The sequence below is a fragment of the Plectropomus leopardus genome, chromosome 18 (genome assembly GCF_008729295.1).
Source record: "Plectropomus leopardus isolate mb chromosome 18, YSFRI_Pleo_2.0, whole genome shotgun sequence".
NCBI lineage: Eukaryota > Metazoa > Chordata > Actinopteri > Perciformes > Serranidae > Plectropomus > Plectropomus leopardus.
In genome coordinates this window covers 95,001-115,147 of record NC_056480.1, presented here as the reverse complement: position 1 = coordinate 115,147, position 20,147 = coordinate 95,001, and the positions used below count along the sequence as shown (strand labels likewise).

Here is a 20,147-nt window from a genome sequence, read left to right as displayed (position 1 = left end):
AACAAAAACAAAAAAGACCAAAAGAAGACCATGCAAAACCTATACATCAGTCTCATTAACGAATACTCAAGCCACTTAAACTTAAACATCACATGTTCGAAAAGTAGTTGTAAGAAGTGCATTTGTGCAAATGCAATTATTTATTTATTCCTATCCCTATAAGATTTGTGTGTTAAAGATACTTATACTTTTGAAACCGGTGCCACATGTTCAGAGAACGAGGTAGAAAACCTACAACTACCAGAATGCACTGCACCACACTGGACCAATAAAGGCCCTCACTGACAGGTGATGAAATGCAAACTTGGCCATTTTCACACAGGAAACAATATGGAGGCGGGCTGGTAACAAGCAATCTCAAATTACAGCTAAACAGTACACTAAAATATATTCTGAAAACAAACAAGGTGAGAAATAAGCAACGCAGTAACAGAATCTTGGTTTACATTTGATCAGGACTGCTTAGTTTTATCACACAGTTTTGGGAAATTTTTTTTGTTGCACACTTCCTGTTCACAAATTCTCATATTACAGCCAAACAGGGCACTACAAATGTTTCTGAGGACATTTTAGTAGAGGAATAGGCAATGCAGCATCAGAACCAGATTTAAATTTAATCAGCACTGTATAGTTTTTACAGTTTGGGATGAGTTTGAGAGAAGGGAGGGTCTCTCTCTTGATCCGCTTCATACGATTTGTGTCTGTGGTGGCAGCCGTCCAAAAATGCGAATGCCACTTGGCCGCCACTTGGCAGTGCCTCGTTGGCACAATGGTTCATTTGACTGTCATCTGATCTGCAGCAGTTATGGCTAAGTTTGGTTATTTGAGAACATTAGTCAGAGCTTGGTTGCAATTTGGAAACAGAAAGAAAACAGTGGTGACTGTTGTTCATGCAGTACGTCATTGTTGGATGCTTTTGTGCCTTAAGATAGAGTTGACTGTGGTGACGGATGGATGCATTAATGGATAAATACACAAAAACTACTTCACTTCCCTGGCAAGGTGAGATATGTTTCCCAAAATGACTAATATGTTCATGTTTTCTGCCCATTTTACAAAAAAAAATGAAGCTTCGTCATGTTAGTCTGTACAGAGGTAGAGCCATTTTAATTTAAAGAGCAGTTTTGTACAGTTTAGTTAAACAATTGCATTTACAAAAAACAATTCAAAACTCTGCGTGAGTTAGATTGACTTTGTTGACTATTCTTTGTGGTTTTAAAGTCTCTGGAAACGTGGCATGAAATAGTAAAAAAAGCACATCTTATATCAAAGTTTAGCGTCTCGTGAAGTATCTACAAAATACTGGGTGAAAATAAATGTTCCCAACAATTAGAAAACCTTGTTGAAAACTGCTCATTTTGAGGATAGTTGCAGTTTTCAAGACTGTAGAGGGGTTTACATGACAGTTTTTCGCAAAATTTAAGTGATATTTTTGATATGTCGATAAAACACAATTGCGAGATGACTGTTTCCATCAAGTGATGTTGTGCGGCTTCTCTCCAGTAACCATGGCGATGGATGTTTAAAACATTAGCAGCTTTATTTTTATTGCAGCCACCGCACTAGCGGTCATTATTTCTAATCCAAGGCCACATGGGCGCGTTATGGAGCCATGATGGAAAGGCGAGCCACATAGGAAGCAGCCACATATGAGGGATTTCTGGGAGCTGATATTTCATGTGACCTAGAAAAGCCAACCAAAAAAAAAATTCCATTGCAGTTTTGCCAAATATGGCTTTTTCAAATTGGTCCAGTCCAACAACGCTCCAAATTTACCAGCGGTCCAGTTTTGGCCAGACTGCGCTCCGGCACTCAGAGTGAGTGTTTCCAAATGCACCCTATTGAAAGAAGCGTTGAGGGATTTCAGTTTTGCATGTTAAATTAGTATCAGCTGACAGGTGACTTCAAATTTTTGATCATCTTTATCTATATTACATCATATGGATCGTGGATAACCACACCCAAATCTCAGGAAACTGTGAAAAAAACTAACAATATATAATGACAATATATCAAATATAGATTTAGGATAATGTCTGATCATTTCTGATGCTTTTTTATTATTCCTTTGCAAGCTCAAGCAAAATCTTTACAAAATAACTCAGGTTATTAGCTCATATTTTTTCATGGAGGATAAAATTATACAAAAGGGGCTGACACCTTAAATTAATTTTTGTTTTGGGATGAGCTTTGAGAAAAAAAGGTCCCTGCCTGAGCCTGAACTGCTGACTGAAAGAGAGAGCAAAAGTGCAGAAAATGAAAGTAACCTGGCTTTACTTTAGGGTCAGTGCGTGTGCTGCTAAGAAAGATACCATCTGTAAAAACCTCCAAACAGTGCAGAAATGAAAGCTCACTCAGCTGTTTTAGGTGTGTTAAAGTCATAGGTGCTTTCTCTGATTCCCCGCTGAAGTGAGTGAAACGAAAAATATATATGTATACAAAAATCTTTATTTGTATAGCACCTTTTTATACAAGAAATGCAGCCCAACATGCTTCACAACAAAGAAATTAAATGTACCAAGTGCTTCACATCAGAAGACGTAAAAGACATAATAAAACCAGCATTTAAAAATCAATCTGAACAGAATGGATAGAAAACATCGTCACATCGATGAAACCCACTTCAGTAAAAGTAAGATAAAAATAAGGGTAAAAATAGAATGCAAGGTATAACATAAGATGGAAAATAAAACCCATTGAGATAATATTAATAAGAATAAAGCAAAAAATAGAGTATAAAATGCATAAAATTAAGGAAATTACGACATTTTGCTTTGCGAGGCCCAATGCAAAGCAGTTAAGTCAGAACTAGTTAAAGGCTACAGTGAAAGGTATTTCTTTACAAAATATATAACTATATAAATTATGCTGTGTTCCACAGCTTTGGGGCATAAGTGACGAACGCTGCATCCCCAGTTTACTTTTGGCTGTTTTTGGGAACCTCCAATAAAGCCGCTGCAGACGATTGCAGTTTTTGTGAAGGCAAGTGAGGAACAAGAGGGTGAGCGATGTAACTTCTTGGTCGGAGCCCGTTAAGGGCTTTGTGTGTCAGGAAAAGGACCGTAAAATAGAGTAAAATGAGGTGAAAAGAATAATTTATTCCAGGATTTTTTCTCATTTTTAGCTCAAACTTGAACGTTTTCCTTGTACAGATAATTGTAATTGTATTGTCTGGTATCCGGGACACCAGCTGTTCTTAAAAACCCTGAATTCAGCTGACTGCTTTGGTTATTTTCCAGGAGTTTTCCCTCTCTTGTTGTCATGGGATACTGCGGCGGGGAATCTCCTTTTAGTTGCCAAAACATCATGCTCTAGCAAGTTGTGGCATGTCGCACATAAACACAGGAGTGCAAACATGACTCACTGTGATGATATTTTGGAGTACCCGGATCCCCTGCTCATATAGAGGAGTGGGACTCCATGAGTCACAGTAACTGACAAATGAATGTTGGTCAGTTTCTGACTAACTTGATTAAGTAACAAGCAGAGGTTTACAAAGTGAGTGTTGAAATGTCTCTATGTCTCCACCACCAAGACGCTCAGACTCTGTGGTGGATTTGCATGTCTTTATCGTCTTTATGAATCTTTTTGTGGTTTTGTGTCACTTTGTGGTTGTTTTGCCACTTTTTGTAGTTGTATTATGTGTCGTTGCAGTCCATTTACATCTATTTGTGGTCTTTTTCTGTCTCTTTATGGTTGTTTTGTGTCTTTTTGTAGTTGTTTGGGTCTCTTTGAAGTTAATTTGTGTCTTTTTAAGGTAATTGTATGTCTTTTTTATCATTTTGTTTTGCTTTGCAGTTGTTTTGTATCTTTTATGGGTTTGTTTAAGGTATTTTGCATCTCATTGTGGTACTTCTGTGTCTTTTTGTGGTTTTTTGCATCTTTTGGAGGTAATTTTATGTCTTTTATGTTTTTATTGTATCCCTTTTCACCCATTTTGTGTCTCTTAGCAGTTTCTTTGCGTCCTTTTGTAGTTGTTTCGGTGTCGTTGAAGAAATTTCATCTGTTTTATAGGTTATATTGTTTCTTTTATTGGTTATTTTGTATCACTTTGTAGTCAATTTGTGGGTGTTTTGCCCCTTTTGTTATTTTGTGTCTCTTTACATTTGCTTGCATATCTTTTGTGGTCATTTTAATTTTAATTTTTCTATGGTCCTAAAAAGGAGAAAGGGCCTCTCTGGGAATTTAGCTGGTTTAGAGTGGCAAGGCGTAGTAGGTCCTCGTGTGTTAAGGCCCGGGTGCCCCCTGACTCCTTGGGCCCCTGGGCCTATGGCTGGTAGGCCTGCACATCCATGATCACGCAGGTGATTCAAAGGAATTTCATTGCTGTACATTTATGTTTCTTGGTAAATAAGACACTGATTTCAGCTTTCACATTTATTATTTTTCAGTTTAGCCCAACAGACAGTGTCAAAAATAATTCAGAAATATTGCTGGAACAATACAGTGGAAGTATGTGTTTAAATATTAAATGCTTTATCACACACACAAAAAGTTTTTCCCCAGTATCTCTGTAGTTTAGCTTCTGTGTGCTGTAAGTATCACCTCAGTGCCACTAGAGGTCCTTGTAGGTTAAACTGATCAAAGTTTAACATCAGCATGAGGGCGGCGGCATCTGCCTCACTTCATTTGTGAGAGACTGGGTTACTGATCCTGATCACTGAAGGATATACTGATCTGGGTGTACTCTTTTCCTGTCACGACTGCGCCCAAATTCTGCCATGTCATCCAACATTCTACATACATCAAACTTGATGTCATACCTAAATTTATTCAGAGCCATGTCGCAGAGTGTAGCTGCACTAAACTTGTAAGATTGCAAAAATCTCACAGTCTGTGGGAGGCTTTAAGGAAGTGAGAGAGAGAAGTCTCAGGAGAGCAGGGTTAACATTTATCTGGGCCGTTTCAGGTTTTTGTCCTCACAATTGTCCCTAAATTAGCTAAATTTCTGAAATTTACAGTCCAGACAACAACAGTCCTCCATTTGACAATGAAACACCTCAGGGAAACTCCTTGTGATGTTCCTCTGAACAGGAAGCTGCCTGCATTTAAGTTGCATTTGGGAAGTGAACGAGCTGCCAGGAAGCCTGCAGGCGTGGGAAGTTGTCAGATACTTTTTAGGGTCACGCAGATCAAACAGCTCATTTCCTGCAAGGTCACTGTCAATTCATGGCTTCGAGGATGATTAGGTGTAAATGTGCTCTGCAGAGAGTTCACTGTGTACAGACTGTGCTAATATAAAGGCTCTGTTACTTTCCAAGAAGTCGAAGAACATTGATGGATTATCCACTTTTGCAAGAGCAGGGTGTTCCCCCAGTCAAGGAGTCACTCGCCAGCAAAGAAAAATGCTTAAATGTACTTAGCAAGAAACACAGTATGATAATACTGTGTTTAGTATTTAGTTTACAAAAACATTCAACATGCACAGACTGCTGCGCAACAAACATCTGAACTCCACATCATGACATCTAAACACTTAATCATTTCATTTATCCACCCAAAAATTACAGAAGTCATAGAAACTGACACTCTGTATAAACTTTGCGCTCCCACTTGATTTTATTGGTGAGGAGTGAGTCACGCTCTAAAAAAATGTTGTGTCACCCGTCTGTCATCGATATGATATATATAAAAGTTTTAAAAAGGAGTATTTCATGTAACAGTTTATCAGGCATACTTCTGTTAGTCAAGCTGCAGTGACACAATGTCAACAAAATGTCAAAGTGTGTTTTAAGGTTCATGGCTTTCACACAGCGTGTGTAATAATATGTCTAAAAAATGCATTGAACATTGTCTGGCAGCGGTTCAATTTTTGGTTGAAGTTTAGTTAAATATACTCTTAAAAAAGCAGAAATCATTATCATCATCCTGAATATTACTGTCTAACCCGTTTAAAGTCGGCTCTCAGAGTTATGAAATGAAATGTGTTCCTCTCTCTTGTTGTGCGTGTACCTGCTCTGCAGGTTACATCACATTTACTCTCATTAGACCTCAAAGAAAAAACAACCAAAAAACCCTGAAAATCAAAACACACATAACATAATACAAACATAAAATAAAACATAAAAGAGGACTTGCAAAAGCTTTCATTTTTAGATTCATACTTTCATTTCTACCAGAAGGTTTAATATTCTAAAAAATCAATTTATTTTTCTCATACTCAAATCATACGAAGCATGTACTGAGGTCATGAGCTACCACAGCACCAGACACCCCGCCTCCCATAGAAAACTTTTTGGCGACTTTTAGATCTTATGCAGATTCATTGATGAGGTAGCTAACAGAGACAGGAGGAGGAGGCTACAGGCCTTCTGTCAAACACAAATCAGCTGAATCGAATGCTATTACGAAGTTGTTATAGCACGTTTCACTACACAAATACAAATTGAACTGTGTGTGTTTCTCTGTAAACTGAGCACTTTGGTGCGTTCACAGTATTTAAACGGCACCTTTAAGTGCTTTATATATTTAAAAAAATAAATACATGGAAATCTGACTTTACACAATACGGACCTTTAAGGCTTTGGAGGAGAGACTGTGTTCATGACGAGCACCTTTATTAAGTGTTGACTCTTGAACGTGGGAGATAAGACAGGAACCACGCAGTGTGGATGCTGACGGTGGAGTGAAAGATCAAGTTTTGGTGGTGATGTTGAAAATCTTTTCCAGCGTGGGAAAGCAGAAGTGTCTGAGTAAGAAGCAGCAGAAAACCACTCACAGAAGATTAAAAAAATGAGAAAAATAACATCTCTGTTAAACTTTTTACAAAATTCATTCAATCATTTTACTCAACATCATTCATCCACTTGTAAACTGCAATGATATTTGACCTGATATAGGACCTGAAACAATTTGGAAAATGATTTTTCCAAGTACTAATTCATGTCTGATGGTATTTTGAGCAGTCAGATTATCCTATTTTGTGTAATCACAGGATGTCTGCAGGGTCAAATAAAATAGAAGACAGCTGCTTTTCCGTGAAACCACGAGACACACCAGCTTTTCCAGCCTACTCTAAGACTAAACTGTAATATTAAAACTATTGTTTGATTGTGTTTGATGAACAGCTTGATATTTCCTTAAGGACACAAACACTGCAGCTCAGATTGAAACAAAACACTCCAAATCAAACTGCCCATATCGGTTTGCTTGTAAAGATAAACGCATCGACTGCAAGCTGTTTTCCATCCAGAGTGTTTTTCCATTCATGATAGCGTGCAGAGATGACAGGACATTTAGTCTGTGGGAGTCAAGTTGCAGGTTCTGGAAAGCATTTCAAATGACTCTCTTGTCTTTAGTTCGAGGCTCTTCGATGAAGCACTTTGTGTTCTCATCCTGTCGTAGGTCACAGTAACGTAATAGATATCAACAGATTACAGGAGATTACACAAGAAAACACGACAAAAACAAAACATGCATGTCAGCTGGAAAAAAGACCCATTCGCTCTACAAATGTCTCACATCTTTGGGGCGTTTCAACAAACCATAGTTTCTAGGCTACTTAGTCTGCTTCAGCTCCAATTTTGTAAAATCCAGATACTCACGTGAGGCAGGAGAAAACTTTAAGAGGTTTATTTTCAAATACAGAAAAACACACACTGTAAAACCTGATAGTTTGGTTCAACTCAAACCATGTGAGGACACAGATTGCCCTAAATCATTTAATTATGTTAACTCAAAAAATGTTATCTTAAAATTACTTAATTAAGTCGAAGTAGCTTAAGTATTTAATGAACATCATTTAACTGAAAAACTTTACCTTTACACTTATTCTCAATTTGATTCTGCAACACGTTTTCATAAAGTTGAGACAAGCACATGTTTACTGACTTCACCTGGCAACAACCCTCAGTAAGTGTTTGGGAACTGAGGACACTAACTGTTGAAGTTTTGGAAGTGAAACTCTTCACATTCTCGCTCGATATCATAGATATATGATAGATATGATAGACTGACATAACAGTCCGTGGTCTCTGTAGTCGTATTTTGTGCCTCATTATGTTCATGCACACATGTTATATGCATATGTGTATAATTAAAAAAATATAATAAAGTAAAAAAAAAAATGAGTTAAAGTCTATCAGTTATAACTTTAAATATCTTTTTTTTTTCTACTGTACTCAACTGTATTTAGATAAAAAAAAAAATAGTAGCCAATCACTTTTTTTTTTTCACATTTTACATAGCAGAATCTTGGTTGCAAAAAGTCGACGAGCTAGATCTCAATAAAGTTTATCGGTTTTGCTGCTCAGATTTAAATCAGAGTGCAGTTGCACCATCTTGGAGGCTGATGTATGTCATCGTCCCATTTCAACAACAGTATTCATTTTCAAAAAACATTTTGCAAACAGGGTGGCTCATCAACATTATTGGGACATGACTGAGAAAAATATGAGGTTAATGTCTTTACACCTTTGTTTGTTTTGTCCTCTGAAAGAACATCTTGTTATTTTTCAGTGGAACTAACGTCATTACTGTGTGACACAATAATATTATGTAGCTGCAGTCAGATGGGAAGCCCCCTCTCCCCCTCCTGTCTGCTACAAGACAAAGACTGCGCCTGTGTGGATTATTTAACTGTTTCACATTTCTGGAAACGTTGGCCCCAAGTTTGGACCCAGTTTTTGCACACAATATATTATTAGTTTATCTTCTCTAAACTGCCAGTGCACCAACTGTGCATGTAAGCTGAAGCCAGAAGTAGTGCAACACTGTTCCAATGCCACAAAGCGTCCAAGGAAGGAGGTCTGACATGCAAACCTACCTAATTTGCATACCTACCAACACTGAAAATTGGCTTCGTTTTTTTTTTTTTTTTAAATAATGACATTTTCTATTTTTTATTTTACAGTTGATGATGACAAAATGATGCACAGGTGAATAATACTGGAAGTGACTTAGTATAATAATAACATCATAGCTGATGAAGAATGAACAACAATATGGAGGTATCAGTGGAAATGTACCAGTTCACAAACCTGGATGGAGGTTAGTAGGAAATGTCTAATAAAGTTCTTCATTACACCATCCCAAAAATTCCACTATATCAATAACTCACCAGCCTGCTGGAGAAAATGTGGAAGCCTAAATGCAGATCACTATCATGTTCTATGAGATTTCCCTGTTATTGAAAAATTCTGGGAAGAGATACATAATGCTATACGAGATATTTTCAGATGCCAACTGCCCCTGGAGAGTAAAACTCTTTTTTTTTTTTGGACTCATACCTCAACAATGGGCAAAAAGAGACAAATACTTATTTAATATATTGCTTTTAGCAGGTAAAAAGGCCCTTGCAAGAAATGGCTATCGCAGGAGAGCCCAACCTTAAATACATGGATGGACATTACAATGGACATTTATAAAATGGAGAATCACAGCGCATGTTAATTATAACTTGTAATTATTCATATCACGCTGGGAAAGATGGGTTGACTACGTAACACTCCACAGGCCAGACTTTATTTTTTACACACCTATAATGACATGGTAAAGAACAGATCACTCCCCACGTGTTTTACACTTTTCACTGTTCCTCTTATGTTCCTGTCAGAAATTTAAAAAATGTGGCATCTTAGACATATATAAAGGCTGTACAAAGCTTTTGAAATCAATGTAAGAGATGGTGTGTGATGTTAAATGCCATTATTACATACAGGGTGATGGTAAAACCGCTTGGCCTTAAGCCTGGCGCACCTCCAACGGTGCCAAAGGAGGACTTGTGCATGGCAGGGGGGTCCGCTTCCCTGAGCCAGGCCTAAACCTGACCGCATACCAAGGAACAGGTTGAGCTGCAGGGTCTTCAGCTGGGGACCACTGCTCACTGACGTTTCGCCCCTTAACCCAGAACATCTCCCAGTGGACAGGGACGTCTCCCTGACACCCCCTGCAGCTCAACCTATGTTGATGTTCCCCCCCAAGACTTGTCTCGTCTCAGCCAGAGCCAGTGGCTTGCTTTCTCTGCTTCCTCCGACAGTTCTTTGGTGGCTTTGCTCAGCCTTGCTCCCCGTAGTCCCACGTCTCTAAGCAGGCGTGGCGTGGAGCTGCCAACAAAGCCCCTGACTCCCACCTCCACCGGGTACGTCCTTGCTTGCCATCCGCTTTCTCTGCACTCTGCGACCAGGTCTGCGTATTTCGCCATCTTCCTCTCATAGGCAGCTTCCAGTCCCTCCTCCCATGGCACTGTCAACTCTATCAGCAGTACTGACTTCACAGCTGCGGACCACAGTACCACGTCGGGTCTTAGGGTGGTGGAACAGATTTCCTGTGGGAACTGGAGCTGTGGGCCAAGGTCCACTTTCGTCTTCCACTCTGCCCCTGGTGTTAACAGCTTGGAGGATGGTGCACTCTTGCTGGGGTGATCTGCGGGTTCCCCCTGCCTGTGGAAGTGGATCCTCTGTTGGCTCCTTGATGGAATCTGGATATTCGCCTCCTGCCGACTTTTCTCCAGCACCTCTGCCAGCTTCCTGAGCACTTGGTCATGCTGCCATGTGAATCGACCTTGAGTCAGTGCTGTTTTACATCCTGACAGGACATGCTGGAGTGATGCATTGATGGTCCCGCAGAGGTCACAGGATTGCTCTGTTCCAAACCACTGCTGGAGATTTAGAGGGCTCGGGAGCGTGTCGTAGGTCGCTCTAATGAGGAAACTGAGTCGAAAAAAACCCAAACATAAAACAAAAGAGGAAAGATTGCCAAATAAGCAAAGAAAACAAAATAAATACTTTTGAAAATAAAATAACTAAAATAAATAAATGAATAAATTAAGAAAAATAATAAATTAATTATATGCATTTTAACTTCAACCTTATTATCCTGAAGGAAAATTGATGTGCAGCAGGCATCGAAAAACAAAAATATATAAAGTACAACATCAGGAATAAATACAGAAATTCTTCAGCTTAAGCAAAAAACCCAAAACAAGGATGCTCCTACCACACTGAACTGATCTTAATTTCAGAAGGGCTTCTGGAGCTTTCCAATTTATTTCATTTTTGTTACTGTACAGAAACTAATTAAACTGTAAACAAAGAGCAGCAGGCGGAACAGCTGGCAGTTTCTCTGTTTCCTTCTGGAAACTCTGGCACTCTGTGTTTCCCTTGCTCAACGGTCTCGGTCTGCAGCCTGTTGAGGTGGGAGTTATTTGGTTTTGGTTCATCTGTTTTCTGAACAGTGTGTCAACAAAAACGTTTTGTTGCTCTCGCTGCGCTCCTCTGCGTCATCTCAAGATCGCCTCCGTCATCCCAGAAAATCGTGTCAAGGGTTGTTGTTGGGCGGACGAGTGCTTTCAGCTGCACAACAGAGGTCATTTTCATTGCGTGTGTGTGTGTCTGTGGAAAAAAAGATTGTGGGGGAGGTGTGATAGCACCTTAGTACACCTGTTTGAGGATGCCGTCACAACACAGACGTGTTTTTGTTTCAGATTTTGCATCCAAAGAGGCTGAGCTTTATGTGACACCTGTGTGAAAGCGCGAAGGCACCATAAAAGAGGCTTCCTGCCAGGTGCTTCACTTTGAACTCTACATCATCCTGCAGCTCCGCAGTATTTGGCTCAATGGGAGTCTTGATTTGATGACATTTAGAACAGGTTTAAACAGCGTCTCAGAACTGTGAAAATTACTCCACCTGTTAATCATCGGATCAAATAATCAATTATAAAGAACCTTGGCAGAATGAAGAAAAGCAGTTTGAGGTTTCTCCAGAAGTATGGAGGCCTTCTGTGATAATCAGTCTGCAGCCTGATAACAGTAAACCTAATTTTGAAGGTCATACAATACATACAAACGGTTTGCAATTGTTTCCAGCACACAAATCAGCACGTGTTGAAAGACAGAACACCACCTTCTTCTTTCCCAATGTTCCCCTCTCATGTCCCGACCCCTCCATCTCACCCTGGTAAGCTTCTGCTGTCAGAAACAAAATAACACCATGAATGCTAACAAACAAGTGCCTGTTGCTTCACACTCCCAAACACCCAGTTGACAAAAGCTTTTGTAAAAAAAAAAAAAAATAATGATAAAGAAGATGACCATTATTTTCTGTCCTCAGTTGACTATTTTTCCACTTTTGATGGAAGTATAACAAAAGTAAAAGTAGAAGAAAGGGAAAAACAAGTGAGGAATAGTCGAGTACAAAGAATTCCATTAAAGACAAGCTTCAGTCGTGTAACCGTAGCCTAAATGAGGTACAAAGTTGACTCAAAAATCATATTTCTGTGAGAACTGCTAAAATCTTCTGATACCAGTAGCATTACATGCTGACCTTTCACCGACCAGAAGCTAATCTTGGCGTCCCTCCATATTATTGATTTTGTGACTGTTTATTGCTCACTGAAGACCATGACATTCTGCTTTAACTACTGTGTGAGCTGCACAAACTGTTGCAGATCCTGCTGACACTGATTGGTCATCAGTAAATCATATACGCATCATTCAACGTTTGTGTAAGCATGCACGTACAAAGTGATTAAAAGATGTCAAACAAATGTAGACCAAGGCTGAATATTTAGTCACTGGTGTCATATCCCCTTTGTGCATGAGTCAGATTTTGTCAGAAGATCTCATGAATTTACTTTTTATCCACTTTTAAGCCACATAATAATTTCCATAATATACTTTCTAGATCTTAGCTGTATGTTTTAACCAAATGAAGAAAATTAGTCATCAGACATTTGAATCTTAAATTATTGGAGGAACAAGCCGTGCAAATGTTTGTGGCAGCATTAGATTAAAAAAAGGGCCCAAATTTAAGAAGGCGGTGCAGAGAAATTTTGAGAAAAAACCTTGAGGCTGATGCTGCAGGATGTTTCAGGCCTATTTGAACTTAACATGAGCATCAGAAAGAGCTGTGCATCAGTCCAGTGTAGAAATGCCAGGGTTGAATTTTGTTCCCAGTCAGACCCTGAGCGAGCCAGTTTAGGCTTGTTACATGCATCGTGTCTGACTCTGTGGTCTGGGGAACATTTCTATGGTGTGATGCATTGAAATTTGTCATGTTGTACGTCATTTACTGGTTGTCGTGATCATATCAGTTTGGATGGGGAACGATTCTCAATTGTCTTTTTGGTTTTGAGAATCATCGTGCAGAACAGTAACTCATTTGTCTTCATTTAAGCAATGTGGGTTGGTTAACTGATACTGTTGGAAACACGAATTAAGAACAAAAACAACACGAAACACTTCGGCTATTGCATGAAAAATTCACTTGAAGCCTGTTTCAAAAGATTTAATATTTAAAATGTATTTGCACAAAAAGAGACAACAGAAATACAACAACAAAAGAAGACATGGTTGTGCAGGTAAAGGGGGGTAATGAGGAATCTCACCTCAACACGGATAACTGACAAATAAAAAAAATACATGTAATCAAGAAAAATAAACAAACAAGCAAACACAGTAACATATACATTTAGTAAGCAATGTAAATCAACCAAAAACAGTTAAAAAAATTCACACAGATTCACACCACATCACTTACTTAAATATGAAACTGCAGCAATAAGACCAGCAGCAGGGCTTTCTCCAAAGGTTTTAGCAGAAACTTAATGACGAGTTCATCATTTGAAGCTCGCTCTCCTGTTTTTGTTCATCTGTTTAATTAACAGTATACTCTAAAAGCAAAAACGCCGGGAAAATATTACGTATCAGGGCTCGTCTTTCTTTCCACTAAGGATTAACGTTCCCCGAAAGGCGGCAGTTTTATCTTGTGCGCACACCAGCTTTTGTACCTTTAATACGATTTCCTCCGTCTGTTTGTTGTGACTGCTGTGTGCTGCGTTTGCCAAGTGACATGACTGAACTTGCCATCGCTGCACTGTGTTGCACCTCAGGGAGCTGCAGAGCCTGGCAGTGATTTACATCAGATTTCAAAGACACGAATATGAAGGCCAAAACCACCCAGAAGCCTCCTGGATAAAGTTTCAAAAAGACCCGTTTTAAGGTTGCTCAGCTTGCAAATGTTTCCTCTTACAGATTTAAAATGCATTTGTTTATATCGGCGTTTCCCAAACTTCTCCTTGAGTACCACTAATCCTGCATGTTTTACACTACGTTCACACTGCAGGCCCCAAATCTGATTTTTAACATCCCTGTGTGACCCAGATGTGGAGATGTGTCAGTGTGAACAGCACAAATTACATTAAATCTGATCTTTTCAAATCCGCTTTCATATGTGGTTTTATATCAGAAACAGATCAGATTTTTTCAAAATGCGACCTCAGTCTGTACAGCTGTGTCACTCTAGATTTACATCCTTCTAACAAATGAAGAAAACTCCATCCATCTGTCCATCTGCATCCATTTTGTCCCCCCCATGTTAATTGAGAATTGCCGAAAGTAGAGACTGACAAAGTCGTTTGTGTTACTCTCCCACTGCCTGTGCCTGTTTTGTATGACAATATTTCATAAATAGCGCTGGCTTGCTTTTTCTCCTGCCCTACTGAAATCTCAGCAGTGATAACAATTAATATAAAACATAAGAACAAAAACAGCAAATATTTTCAGAAAAAAGACAATGAACATTATTCATATAAACATTATTCATATAAACCTGCAGACTTCCTTTTTTTAATAAAAAAAAATATTTATAACATCAAAACAATACATACAAGATTCACCAAATTACCAACACATCACAAACCATCAGTGTTCCACAAACAGATGCGATAAAACAAAAAAACCCCCCCCCCCCCCCCCCCCAAAAAAACCAAACAAACAAATAAACAAGCAGACAAAAACCAGAGACAACAAGATACTATTACTAAAGAACTAATCAAACAAAAAACACAGGCATCATGATCTTTAGTTTTCTAAACGTGGCCTTAATGTATTCCACTTTCTTTCAAAGTCTCTAATTGTTCTTTCAGTTCAAAAAGAAATCTCTTACCCAATAAAATAACTGTGTATAAATATGCGGGTATCCATTTCTTCATTTACCTAATATTATTGTTTTAGGGCAGATTGTGAACGATAAGGACTGCCGTGTGAGCTGTTTTTTCATCCAAAATGTCTTCTTCCAAACCCCAAATGATAAAGATTTTTCTTGTGGGCAAGTTTTTTTTTTTATACAATTTTATATTATTTCCTTGTAAAATTCCTCTGAGAGACCTCTTTATTTAGCACCTCTTAACACAAAATCTCACAAATTAATCTTAATTACAGGCTCTGTTTGAAACAGTGACTTATGGCACAGTACGAAGTAAACAATGCAAAGCTCTAACTGTAACCACATGTCATATCATTAGTAGAAATCTTTTGAGCACACTGTGGTCGATGCTCGAAGCTAAAGTTTTAACCTCTAAATGAGTCACAGAGAGCTTCGTGTGTCTAGTCTTTCACCTGGAAATGACACCGTGCTGTACTCTCTGAGAAAACCCCCCCTGTGCTTTGTTTCAGATGTCAAGGGCTTTAATCAGACTAATTACACGCAGCTTTGAAGGTTATTTGCGGTTTGGCGTCAGTGATCATAACATTACAAATACAGGGGCGCACTGTGTCTGGCTACAGACACAATAAACCATAGAAATATGAGTACAAGCCAAACACTTGGCGCGCTGGAAGTCCGTTAAACCTGCAGGCAGTTTTTCATAAATTACGTAGAATTATTCATAGACTTTGTCTGGAAAATATTGACGCATACACTTACCATAGTGACAGTTAACTGTGTCATACAGTAAACAGGTTTTTAATCAATTTTATATTTAACTCCAAACTTTCAGTCCTGGTGCACATCAGCTGTCTTTGAAGCTGCCTTATCGGTTATGGGCTGCTTTTAACAGCAGTGTTAATAATAATAATAATAATTTTATATTTTGCTTAACAGAGATAAAACAAATCCATTTAGGTCAGTAAAACATACAGAATAGATCAGAAAAATCAGTAAAAGCAATACAGACAAGCATGAAATGTGGATAAATCGATTTCAATCTGTTGTCTGGGCTACACTTTTATTTTCAATAAATACAACAATATCTATTAAATAAATGAGAGATGTAAAAAAATGGAAATAGATGAAATAAAAGGAAAAAAAATGCATTCTGACGTCTTGAAATTGGTGTTTTTTTCCATCACACTAAAAACTGACAATTTAGAGTAACAACAATTCTTTTTATTATTGACAGATGAATCCGTTTTTTCTTAATGGAGCGTTTGTTCGTAGTCAGTCAATTGTCAGTAAATCAGGTCGAATGTTCAACATGTTGTTTTCGGATTGTTTGGGTTGGTTGTGGGGATTGCAGATTGACCCAAACGCAGACAAAGAGTTGGAGGCAGATGTGCGATGAGGGGATATGAAATGGTTTGGCTCGTCGATAGCAGCTAGAGGATTGTGGGTTGGCACCGGGCAGGAGCACAACAGAATGTGGTTAAACAGAGAAAGTTATTTAAGAAACAAGAAAAAACATCACATACTTGAGGCCTGAGACTCATTTTTGCTCAACATTACATTTCGGAGATGGAGGCTCTGAAAGCGCCATTTGACTTGTTTACGTTCAGGCACGTCGCCTGAGGCAGAGAGCCTGAGTACTTATGAATGAATCTGAGGTACTTGCAATTTACTTGAGAATTTAATTTCCATGCTATTTTATACCTTTACTCCACTACATTTCAGAGGGAAATATTGTACTTTTTATTTTACTACATTTATTTATTTCAGATTTTTGAAAAAAAAATGAGAAGGGTTTATAAACTTTAATGTATATATCAATTAAATAAAAAAAAAAAAAAAACAGTTTATACAATTAGCTGATTAAAAAAGGGTTTTTTGGGTGGTTGGGGGGTGTATTTCTGATTTTTTTCATATTCTTTAAATTCTTGGATGTTTTTGATTCTTTTGTTAAACAGTTTTAAGTTTGGGGGTATTGTTTGTATTTTTATAAATTGATTTTTCGAGGTGTATATTTTTGTATATTTTTTCCAATTTTTTAAAAAATAATTTTGGTTTTTGAAGGGGGTTTGTCTTGCCTTTTATTCCTTTGATGTTTATGTGTTTTGTTGTTTTTATAATTTTGAGTTTCGAGGATTTTTTTTATAATTCAGGTTTTGGGGTGATTATTATTATTTATTTGTTATAATATTGAGTTTTTGATCTTTTATATGTAGATTTACCTGCATTGGGTACTTTCACTTTTCACTTTTCAGTACATTTTATCTATCTATACATTACTATACATTTATCTTTACATTTATACATTCTATACATTTTATCATAGTATCATTTTCAATGCTGAACTTTCAAGTGTAACAGAGTATTTTCACAGCATGGTATTAATACTCAAGTAAAGGATCTAAATACTTGTTGTACTACTGTTATCTCTGACAGATGCTGCAGGGTTTGTCGAGCAGCTCAGTCCAAGAGAGCCTGGCTCCAAGTCAGCTCATACACCACATCACTTTTGAAACATTGATATGACACGTTTCAAAAACGAAAATGCAAATTATTTGTTTGCAGAAAGATACAATGCCAACATGTTCTGCTGACGGGGCCGCGGGCTCAGCAGTGCAGAGCTGCTGAGCTGAAGATTAGCAGATGAGCTGAATGTAGTAATCAGGAGGGAGACTGACGGAGGTCCACGTTCATGTTACACGCACAGACAGACAGACAGGCAATCACATGAGACAGCGGGGAGGGAAAAACACAAGAAAACATTTGGGAAAAACGAGAGTCACAGCTTGGACCCCAAAAGATATTAATTTTCTAAAGATGTGAACCTGAGAGGAGTACAAACTCTTGCATCAGTGAAGCTAGAACTAATAAAAATGCCCAAATATTTAGGTGTTATTCAATTTTTTATCATCAACTTCATTATTTTTAATCAGTGTGCAGCAGCTTTCCAGCACATAAATAAATATTCTAATATGGCGAAATATATTGTTGTGCTCCCTCTGCCAGAGGCTGAGGATTGTTGCATAATGTTAAAAAACGGTAAACAGTGTGTGGGCCATATTTTGTGGTGCAATCCTGTAGTCTGCGTATAAACAGACCCTCAGTTACCTGTTGATCACACTCGCATGCTTCTCTGGTAACTGCCAAACCTGCAGGGGTGTGTATCACCAAACTTTTGTCCGATTTTGGGAACCCCACCCATCATGGGAATTTGTTTGTTCTGGCAAGCAGAGACAGGCAGATGGGTCTTGGGGCCAAAGGCAGAAAACTGTACAGATTCATGACTAAAACTGTGTGTATGCACAAACAGAAATGTGCATTTTTAATCAAATTTATAAAGCTGCAAATATGCATGTTTTTGTTTTAGAAAATCTGATTACTGTGGAACTGGGAGCACATGCACCCGGCCATTTCACCTCCACAGTCTTTAAACGGATGCACATGGTTGCTTGTGGTCGCTCCACCAATCATTAGAACAGAGCTGAATGCCTGTATTGTCACTGTATCTTGAAAATACAACAAAATTCAAAGTACTACTCTGGTAAACTACACACATTCATCACTTCTCACCACGTAAATACCTGACTGTGAGTATATTTACATGAACACACTAGGCTGTTTTTGTTAAATACCTAAAAATGTGCAGTAAATGTGAAAAAATAGTATATTTTGTAACGGTCGGTGCGCTCTCTGTCACAGCTGGCAGTGTCCTGGCTCTGTGGGACTGACTGCAGGCTGAACATTAACATGTAGGTGGGTTTGCTATAACCCTTAAATTGCAAAGACATTAAATTGTGAATATAAAATACGCCAAATAAAAACAATTTCTAAAAAACTCCCATTTATTGCCAAAAACATTTTTACGCTCACATGAGGTGATGTTCTTATTTCTTTAATCTCTTTGACGATTAAAGACATTAAAACTGTTTTTAAAAGAGGCTTAAAGTCAATATAACTATCAAAACACCATTTTCATGTTTCTGCTGACGATCACACACACAAGCAGAAAAACTGGCGAGCTTCTGTTTCTCTAGATGAGCTGCAGCTGACAGGCAGCCGAGACGTGACTGAGCAGCGCTGCTCACACAGGCAGAGTGTGTGTAACTGAACCTCAGTCTCCCCTGCGATGCACCATTATTGTTGTTGTTGTTGTTGTTGTTATTGTGCATTTTCTAGTAATGACTTCAGGCTTCTGATTGGCCGACGTGGCCTTACTGTAGAGGTCATATCGCCACGTGCTGCTTTTGGCGTTGCTTTTGGTTTTGCTTTTTTGCTTTTTGGTGTGGACAAAGGTTTTCTTTTTCTAAATACTATTGGTGTAGATGAGAATTTTTTTGTAACCGGAGGGAAATACATATGCATTTTAAAAAATACCCATGTACGTGTAAAATGGGCCTCAGAGCGTTTGGTGCATCTGAAGTTGACTTCTCTTATTTTTTGCACTGGAAAACTAAAAGAAAATGTAAATGTAAAATGTAATGGAATTTAAGAGAATGTTGCTGCATGAGGCCGACTGTCATTCATGGAAATGGTTAACAGGACTGGAGACTAGAAAACTGCCAACAATAAGTAAAAACTGAAGCTTTCAGAGTGTAAGATGAGGACTGTATCCACGGTTAATAACCACTTCCCGTCTGTGTCTGTGCAGAGTGCAGAGGACGAGTCGCAGTGGGTCGAAGAACTCCTGAATCTCCACACGGCCCGAGTCCGAGACGTGGAGATCCTGACGGGCCTGGACCTCTACCGGTCTACCAACCTCACTTACACCAGCACCCTGAGCCTCAAAACCTACCTGCACACCTTCGAGAGTGACGACTAGACGCACAGAGAGACAGAAACACACACACACACACACACACACACACACACACACACACACACACACACACACACACATAGGATGTAGCCCTTTGTAGAAGTCCTGCATTTTCACTGCATGCTCGCTGGATAGCCGGCGCATCGTCGTTCCACTCCTGAGGAACTGCCCGAGAAGTGCTCGGAAAAAAGGAAACACATTTTTGAAAAGTGAAAAAGATTAAAAGAATGGTTTGGGAAAGTTAGAGTTTGGAAGATTACAGCAGGAATATTCAATTCTATCCCCCCCAAAATCAGAGAAGGAATGAGCTAGCACAGGAACGATGCAGGATGGGGGACTTTCTCGACAACTGCCACAGCACATTTCATAAACACATTTTTCATGCACAGATTATGGACCATATTTGGGTTTTAGCTCGGTAACCATAAACAATATACTTTATATTCCTACT

At 38.6% G+C, this 20,147-nt stretch overlaps 1 protein-coding gene across 1 annotated transcript in view; it reads left to right on the top strand.

The window, feature by feature from the left end:
* LOC121957412 (ectonucleotide pyrophosphatase/phosphodiesterase family member 2-like) overlaps nucleotides 1–20,147 on the top strand; it is a 56,998-nt gene that overhangs the window by 36,811 nt on the left and 40 nt on the right. The window contains exon 25 of the mRNA XM_042505978.1: nucleotides 19,529–20,147. This exon is cut by the window's right edge and continues 40 nt beyond it. Coding sequence (XP_042361912.1) covers nucleotides 19,529–19,699 — 171 coding nt within the window. The 3' untranslated portion in view covers nucleotides 19,700–20,147. The remainder of the gene's footprint in view (nucleotides 1–19,528) is intronic.